This window comes from Cuculus canorus, chromosome 7 (assembly GCF_017976375.1).
Source record: "Cuculus canorus isolate bCucCan1 chromosome 7, bCucCan1.pri, whole genome shotgun sequence".
NCBI classification, from domain to species: domain Eukaryota; kingdom Metazoa; phylum Chordata; class Aves; order Cuculiformes; family Cuculidae; genus Cuculus; species Cuculus canorus.
This window is the reverse complement of record NC_071407.1, coordinates 26,274,672-26,283,942: the sequence shown is the minus strand read 5'-3', so window position 1 is coordinate 26,283,942 and position 9,271 is coordinate 26,274,672. Positions and strand designations below refer to the sequence as shown.

Genomic DNA, 9,271 nt, shown 5'->3' with positions numbered 1-9,271 from the left:
CCTTATGGCTGTAGCATTTTTCCTTATGAAACAGAATTACCATAACAGGTGTCTCAGTGTGTTCCCAGTGGTGTCATTGACAAGAAATATTGACAGGAAATCTTATAATGAAAATCCATAACATGTACCTCTTACAACTCAGCAATAGCTGCCACTGGAAAAACAGATCAGAAAGCAAGACTTGAAGGTCACTGTGTAATAGAATAAAGCTAGCCCTTCCAGACAATGAAACTGCAGCACTAAAAAGATTTTGTATACAGTGATGAACAGCTTCAGGCAGCACTAAACGTAGAGGCAGACAGCGTGAAGCAGATGCAGCATTCAAGGCTGCAGCATGGACTAGCCCAACTCCTACAGACTGAAATCTGGCTCCAAGGCAGATTTACCTCAAAGCTGAAATCTTAGAGACTTGCAGGAGTGAAAAGGAGGTAGCAGAGCCCAGTCTTCCTCCCAGAGTAGCAAAAATCCAAAAAGCAGATTTTCCCTACTCTTATTTTCTTAATTTACCGTATTTACTGCTTCAATGCTTTCCGTTCTATTCTTCCTACTAACCGGTTAACTTTTCATAGTCCATTTATTTTCTAGAAAGCAACAAGAGGCATTTGTTAGCTTAGAAAACTTCTCCATGCTAGTACTTTTCCCACAGCTCTCAAGTGTATTGGCAGCAGCTGCACATCTCTACCAAGAAAAGCTTCTTAATTTCTTGTTTTCTTCAGAATTTATCTTCAGTTAAGTAGCACTGTATTTTATTGCTGCTGCTTCTGGTTATATATTGTTGAGTTCTTCTTTCCTGGTAACTCCAAGAATATTTTTCATTATTTCTGTGGAGCTATGTTAAAAAAAAACAATCCCTTACTTGTGAATTCTGACATTTATTAGCACAATAAAACTCTCAGAAGAAATTGCAGTTTTCCAAGTAATTTCATTTGCGGAGGAACTTACAGGGGATTTATTTCAAAGCCAGACAGAACCTAGAATGAGAAATGGATGAAACTCGAACAGAAAAATGTAGAAAATTAAAAGTAGGAAATCTGCTCTGAAGTGAAAATGACGATGCTGTTGTGATGTTTATTACATCACAAGAAGACACACAAGCTAAAGACTTAATATTCACAAGTCGTCTTCTCTGTTAAACAAAATGCAAGTGGTTGCTGGGAAGTGCGTCACGTGAAATAAATAACTGTATTATTATTACTCTCAGAACACAAATTTCTTATGGGAGGAGTTTCTCAATAGTCTGTCTATAAACACTCCCAGAACTGTGTACAATGGGTTGAGTAATCTTCCAACAACCTTGGAAATCATATGCCTTCTTTTCTAGCATTCCTAGTACTTTTTCCAAAGAGAAGATGGCATTTTATATGTTTTCTTTTTTGTTGTTTTTTTTTTATACTTCATGAAGGCAGAACACTATTTAGGAAAGATGTCTAGGTGTCTAAATACTTCTAATTACTCTATATCACCTTTAGAGCCTCAGTCTAGATGCTAGATGTTGCTCACTGGCATCAGAGGTAAATCTATGGACACCTCATAGCTCAGCCAAGGAAAGTATCTGGTCCTACAGCAAAGGAATGCTAGGAATCTCCAGCATGTATCTTGCACATCAGAAAGCAGAAAACTTGACAAGGCCGGTGAGAGTTGTTGTTGTTATTGCTGCAAATCAAATTGCTTTCATTAGAATAACTGCTTTAGAATAAATGGACTAGTTTCTATACTCTCTTTCTAAGGCTGTTGGACTGCATGAAATTGTAAATAAAATGTGAATGACCTTATTCTGTCTCTGCAGTGGTGAACTTTGTAGGCCTGAACTCAAAAGCACAATGGCAAGTTTCCAGCTATCCCTAACCATTGAAGCCATCACTGACTGCAAAAGGACATTCTAAGACTACTTCTCTTATTATTATCAAAAGTGCAGCACTGAGTAATGAGATTGTCAGCAGAAACAGACAAACATTGCTTTGGAAAAAATAATCTGTTCACCAATATTGGTACTCCATACAATACTCTGTGAATAATTCCCACCCATACTTCTTGCAGCATTTTGCTTGGTCAGTCTCAGACATGAAGAAAATTAACATAGGAACTTAGCGTTCAGTGAAATTGGCCACAACCCCTTGAAAAATTCCCAGGACTGGTCCTCATTTGTAATTTCTCACGAGTAATTTCTCACCTTTAAAATGTTAGCAATATGTATAATTATGATCATTCAGATGCAAACCAGAAATATTTTGTGCCTTCTAATGAGGATACATTTTGGCCACAAGACCAGTGGCTTTGGAATTTTATTAACTACTTTTCAGTGTTTACTTTTGTAGCTATTTATTACTACAGCTATCTAGAATGCATCCCTGTTAGTCCCGGATCAGTTATTCAAATAAAGGGCTGTAGTCTGGCGGATTCTTCTGCTGTCCACATGGCTCCATTAGTAGCTCCCCTCCTGAGGATGTGATGATTTCTTCCTAGAAAGATAGAACCAATTAAAATATCATTCATAGATGTCTAAGCCTTTCCCTGTCTTCTAAGAAAAGCAGCTGATAGCAATAAAGACCACCATGCCACTGTAATTGGGAACCAATTATGAATAAAATAATATAAAATTGATACAATAATTACAGACCTGCAAAGGGATCCTATCAAGTATTCTATGCCAGTCCTACCGTAGATCAGTAGTCACTGGGATGAAAGAAACTTCCCCAGGCAGACTGAGCAAGAGCTCGCTGTTGAGTGCTCACATTCAACAGTAACAGCTTTCTGACTGATTACAGATAGGTAAAAGATAATAACCTTGCTAGGGGAAAGACAGTCTTTACAAATAGCACCTATTTTCATTAATTAAATAATCACATGCCAAGCCTGTCATTCCAGTAATTAATTACCAAGATGAATCTAAAAAGAACTTACTGGAAAAGCAGAGAGCTTGGTCTTTGCCCTTATTCCTAGAGTAATGATTTGGGTGTTCTAGTAGTTTAAGATTTATAGATGCACCAAAATTAGTGAGAATCCAGAATTATATCAACTAAAACAACAATCATTCCTCTGCAAGTTTAGATCCAAGTTGGATCTATACATGGGCCTAGCATTTTCAAAACTTATCTAGTTTCTACTGAAATTCAATGGAAATTGAGTGCTCGGTTTCCTCAGAACACATGCAAACTCCCAGTTGTGGTTCCTTCCCAATTACTACATCAGACTGAGAACAAGTTCAGAAAGTTACTACTCAAATTAAATGATTTTGAGAAGGTTATAAGGAAGTAAAGCCACAGATTTAGCAGTTATCTTGGATATGTTATTGTTGCTTTCCACACGGCATTTAAATGCAAATAGCAATAAGAGAAAATGCAATGTCACACTCTGAAGAAGTTTGTTCTCCCAGGTAATGGGTACCACCCCCTTGTATCTGTCAGATGCTTGAATGACCTTTTCTTAATTTTTTTACATCAAAATGAAGCAGTTTTAGACGACTAGGTATAAGAAACTAGAAAAGTAGTCAAGTCAGTAATGCCAGCCCCGCTCATTTTGATTGAGAGCGAAAAGACCCACAAAGAAAAGTCCATGCAGCTTTTGGGGTGGGGAAGTATGGTCTTGCCAAAAATAGTCCTGAGGAGGTAGCAGCTTTCCCAGACAATATATGGCTGCAAGAGAAAATGTGCCTACAGCACAACTGTTTGCATAAAGGTTGCATAACTGGTTACCAGAAGGCTTTGGGACAACGTACTGCACCAGAAAGGTTTGTCAGAAAGCTTCAAAAAAAAAAAACCATGTAAGAGATAGGATAAGAAGCCTCCTGAAGTGATTACCAAAGAGACACGTTTTAATGTAGCTATTAAGCCAGACAATTAAAAGACAATTGTGTGGTGACATTAAAGGCGAACCAGTTTCTCTGGTAGGCTCACTATAGGGGAGATATTAATGATTATCAGGGGACACCTAAGAAAATTTTTTTTCTTTTTTTTATTGTCAGGGACTAAAAGCCATTCTTCTGGCAAAAAGCATGGTTTGTGCTTTTTGCTGTTTGTGCCACTGTTGTCTGAAAATAGATTTCATCAAATTAGGTGAGGAGGCATTTGTTGGTCAAATGTGACACCTACTCCTCTCCCATATGGAAATATAATTTGTGGAAATATCATGTCATAGTGATGTGAGGGGACACTAAGGGAAACCCCATTTGCCTTGACATTTTACTTGTTCTTAAAGTAAAGCCACCTCTGTGTGCACACATGCCAGTAGCTAAGATGGGAGAAAGAAGGTAAGGGAGAGAAAGCCAATCAAAATCTAACTTTCAGAACTAGTTCATCATTTTCAGCAAACCTAAATGAGTTTGCATTTTTCTGCTCTTGATTCCGTGTTTTTTTTTTGTTGTTGTTGTAGTTTGGGGACTTGAAAAATCCTATTTAGGAAATGAACATCTATGTTTTTACGAAGGTTAACACATTATAACGTCTGTTCCTTCATCTAATGTAAATCCTGAGAAATTCAACTTCTTTTTGTTAAGCCAATATTTGAAATAAGTGACTTCTACTGTATTGCTAATGACAATCGAAAAGTAAGGACTATGGACGGAAGAAACTGTGTGAAGGTTTGACTGAAGAAATGTTGTAAAATACCTAAAATAAAAAAAAAAAATTAAAAGTAAAGGGAAATTCAAAGAAAAATAATCTCTGCTTAGTGTTTGTAGGACTGAATACTGAAAAAAATTAAAGCTGTAAAGACAAAGAATAGCCCAAAACTAATTGAATTAGTTTGAGACAAGAGTGAGAAAAGGATAAAAAAGAAAAGGTAACTGGAAAAGAAAAGATGAAAAGAAATCATAAGAGTGGCTAGGAAAATTAAAACTGCTGAAGATGGGGAGAGATGTAAGATGTTGAAAACAACCTATGCTATCAGAAACAGTGCTACTGTTCAGTCTTAGCCTGGCAACAAGAAACACAAGTGAGAGCCAAAGTAATTCAAACCCATCTAAAACCAAATACGAGCAGTAAATTACTCTTGTGAGATTGCCTTGGATAATAAAGAATAACCCTAAGCACATCCCTAAAACAGAACACCTATTGTTCCCTTCTTTACTGCAGGACTCCACTCCTTTGGTTTTGCACACTACAGCCCTCGCATGTAAGGTCGAAAAATGCTGAAATTTCATTGAAAGACCTTTCTATGGCATTTCCAATCCAATTTTGCACAGCAAAGAGGATCAAAAAGCGTTAGCTCTGTCAGCCCTTATTAGTCCATTTTTAGGCCAGGAGAGCATGCATTGCGTAAGATTCTGCTTAGAAGGAGGCACAAACACATGCTGAAGCATTTGGTAGAAGGGGGAAAGCCGCCTGATTCACTGCAGCAAAAGGCAAACTATACATGTTACAGCTGGGCTTACTGGAGAATATGTATGTATATTCTTTTCTCCACTGTGCTTACTGCTTCTTTCCAGTGTGGTTTCATATTACATGGCTACTCTTTAAATTATTAACCTGTTCCACTCAGCTATTGACCTGTACCTCACAAGTCTTACCTTGTGAAAATCAATAAGATCTGTTAGTGTTGCATGTCGGTTTGGATCTACCCCCAAGAAGCTGTAGAAATCCCCCGAAGCATCAACCAGGAAGTGTTTGAACCCACTTTGCTGGCGATAAGACAATGCATAACCCCAGATCTTCTCACTGACTCGCACTAGGAATGTTCCTTCAGATTTGTTCATCAACAGCTCTTCTGCCTCCTGGCGGCTGATAATACCTGGCAAGAAAAACACCTATGGTTATGCAAATATGTCATAGTAAATTAAATGCAACTAATAACAGAGCAGAAGCAAATTAAAATGGCATAACTTCTCAAGATTTAAATGTTTATGTGAGCAGTCAGAGCTATGGAGACTACATTTATGTTATCTGCTTCTGAAGGACAGGTTTTGGGGGAGTCTGGTGGGATATAAATTTTAGTTACATGGTTAAGAATTTTTTTCCATGCTTACTGTTTTTTGGAAAGGAAGTGCATCAATGTAATTGGTCTATCAGATCAGAAGGCTCCATACAAGTTATCATTTAGCAAACTAGCATGGTTTGGTAATGCAAATTGATATTTGCAATTGCATTGTAGAGCTTCTGAGACTGTTGCCTTAAATTTGTTTTGTAGGTCCTAAAGAAAAAACATAAAGCAAGGGCCAGGAGAAAAAGTATTTTTCTGCTTTTGTATACCCATACACACACACACGTCCATAGAGGCATATAGATAAATTGTAGCTCAAAGAAATCAGATCCTGCAAGTAACAGATAGGCTAAAAGAGATCTGCATGGTAGATTACTTATTCACAGGCTTGCATTTCTAGGGAATGTTGTCACAGAGGAAAACAAGAAACAAATATCATAGTCCTTTCCGTCTGGGATCTTTGTGTCCTCCCATTTGGTCAAGCACTGGCAGAGGCTGCCCAGGGAACTGCAGAGTCATCATCCCTGGAGGTGTTTAAAAAACATGTAGATGTGGCACTTCGGGACATGGTTTAGGAAACACAGTGGTGTTGGGCTGATAGTTGGACTTGATGATTTCAGAAGTCTTTTCCAACATTAATGATTCTGTGATTCTATTCTATGATTCTATGACCTTTCAGGCTTACATACCACATTAAGAGTCTCCTCTAGTCAAAAAACTGTAGCCATGAGCTAAACAGAGCATGAAAACAAAAAAAAAGATTGAATATTTTACTTATTCACCAGAAGTGAGCTCATCTTTACAATTCATAATGAACAATAATGAGCTATGCACCCTGCTCCAAGACAAGAGGAGATAAAATTATTTGGGGTTTCTTGTGGTACATAACTGTTATCCTGTGGTCATTTTCTCTGAGCCAACTTACCTCTCCAGACAAATTCAATCAGGAAACAAACTTTTGCCATATCTTGATCAATAAGCAGTTGTTTTACAGGTTCATCCATTCTTTTGCTGTGTACAAATATTTTTGCCAGGGCAAAAGAAGGATCACAAATTCAGGTTCTCAGAGTAAGCAAGGGAAAAAGGTTAACAGGAATAGAGCTTTCAAGAACTTTCCAATTTTATTCTTCTGTTGTGGAAAAATCTTAATCTCTCCTTTTCTTTCAGATCTTAGGACACAACACTGAAGTTGCTTCTTCCTTGCAAACAGCGTATTACAGATAAATTCCATTCTGATCCCATCCCATGTAAAAGGTGTGATCAGAATTGTGCCCAGCACAACCCCTGTTCTTACCATCCACCTAGAGAGCTTGGTTCCAATTTGTCTGGTAGGCCTAGAGAACAGTAAGCTCATGTCTCATAATTATCTGTGAAATACCAGATGCTCACTTTAATCAGGAACAGATGTTGTATTAGGCCATCCTAAAGGTGAACATGGCAAAAATGCCAGTAATCAATGGACATGTTCCAAAGTTGCTCTCTGTAAAGCTAAAGTTTCTCAAAACAATACATGCAATATTTAATGGGACAGCTTTTCAAGGCAGAATCCTACATATGTCCTAGTGAGAGTTCCATGGACTCCAAGCACTGAAAAGCCACACTGGTTTATTCTAGCAATAAATAAATTCCAGGAATTACTGATTTGCACAAAGAAGGGCTTACCTGAAAGTCCAAAGTTTGACATGCTTTATTAAACCCACAAGGAAAATTATGCCTCTGGGAGACACTAGAATAGTCCGAGGAGATCTAGATCCCTAAGGCAAGCACTGTGTGATGTTAGGAAAGCTAGAAAAGCATCTCCTTTCAGTTTCATCTACTTTGAGGCAATTAATTTCTTTTACAGTTTTACTTAGTGCAATTATGAACATGACAAGGGCTCAGTCTCACTGGGACTCAGAAGACCCTACTGAAATATTGTCAATACTGAGAACAAACATACACATATAAACTCTGCTGAATGTTGTACCATTCTCTTTTCTTGAGAATATTACATCATCTTTGCACCAGACATACAAAACAGACAGCAAACATATGCATTTGTTTAGAAACAGCAAGCAACTGTTCAGCCAGCAGTGGCAATTACTGCACTTTGCAAAACTAAAACCAGTTTCATTGGAACCATTCGAAGATGAATGGTTAAAAATTCTTGAACTCCATTCAAATGAAAATATATGAGACAGCATATTACGTGAAGTTGTATCTCTAGATCCCAATACCTGATGCCACGTGCCAAGAATTATAGAAAAGTTGATTCTGAAATCACACTATTTGTTAAGGCAAATATCCATTTTTCTCTCAAATTGCTTTAATTTAAATATAAAATGGAAGGTTTTATTAGTGATTATGATGACTGCTTCCATGACAAATGTCTGCTAGAAATACGTGTAGTAGAGCCACATCAACAAGCTCAGAGCATTCAGGGACACAGGAATAGATAAGCCGTTCTATTGCCAGCCAATCTCACATCAATTCTGATAATATTTATACTGTAATTCTAGATTGAAACCATGGCGGTAACTTTTGGGATAGGAATAGGGTGCCATTACAACTATCCCCTCTCTAAGCAGTACCAGAACTGCTATGCAGCCCTGTGGGGGAATGAGGTGGCCTAGACACCCAGCACCTGTAAAAGTAGAGTTTGTCAAATAAAGAGTTGTAAAAAAAAAAAGGGGGGGGGGGGGAGGGGATATTATATGGTAAGCATTATTCTTAGGACTAGGGCCTGAATGACCATCACTATCAAGCATATAATATAAAATTAATTTAGCATTGATTAGCTTAATGCTAAACAATCCATTCACGTGCTCTCCACTCCCAGCAGCAGAGCTAAAACACTGCAGGCTTCCACATGGTATTATTTTCTTTGCCAGACCTTATTTTTGTTCTGGGCACTTTATATCATTGAGTAGGCGAGAAATGCTATATTGCTCAAGGCCAAGTGCTTTTTTGTTTTAATTCTCTTTTCTACTAAAGATGGTGTAATAAATTATCAGCCAGATGCTTTCTTTCCTTATTCTCCCCTGATTCTGTTAACAGCTCATGAGAAACAATCTCTCTCCACCACCTCCTCCTCTCTTTGCCTCCCAGTTATTATACTTTTCACTGGTTCAGTTCTTAAGTGGATGATGATTGCAGCAATGAAAGTCTCCCTTATACCCTTTAAAAAACATTATACTGTTCTCAAGACAGCTAGAAAATGAGTGGCACTGCTCACTCCTGAGACAGCTGAAGAGAAATAAACAACATCTGTGAAACCCCTACATGAACATTTAAAATTGTTCGAACTGAAGTCAAGAAACTTTGGTTTCCCAAGGCTCTAGTAAGATGTTTAGAATCACCAGTGCTTTTATTTGTGCTA

The 9,271-nt window shown here is 37.8% G+C and overlaps 1 protein-coding gene across 2 annotated transcripts in view; it reads right to left on the bottom strand.

Annotated features, from left to right (window-relative positions):
• Positions 1–510: 510 nt before the first annotated feature.
• Positions 511–9,271, bottom strand: part of SH2D4B (SH2 domain containing 4B) — a 69,852-nt gene continuing 61,091 nt past the window's right edge. For both annotated transcript variants that reach the window (XM_054071758.1, XM_054071759.1), the window contains 2 exons: positions 5,504–5,724; positions 511–2,459 (listed from right to left, as the gene is read on the bottom strand). In XM_054071758.1, the coding sequence (XP_053927733.1) occupies positions 2,367–2,459; positions 5,504–5,724 (314 nt within the window). In that variant the 3' untranslated portion in view covers positions 511–2,366. The remainder of the gene's footprint in view (positions 2,460–5,503; positions 5,725–9,271) is intronic.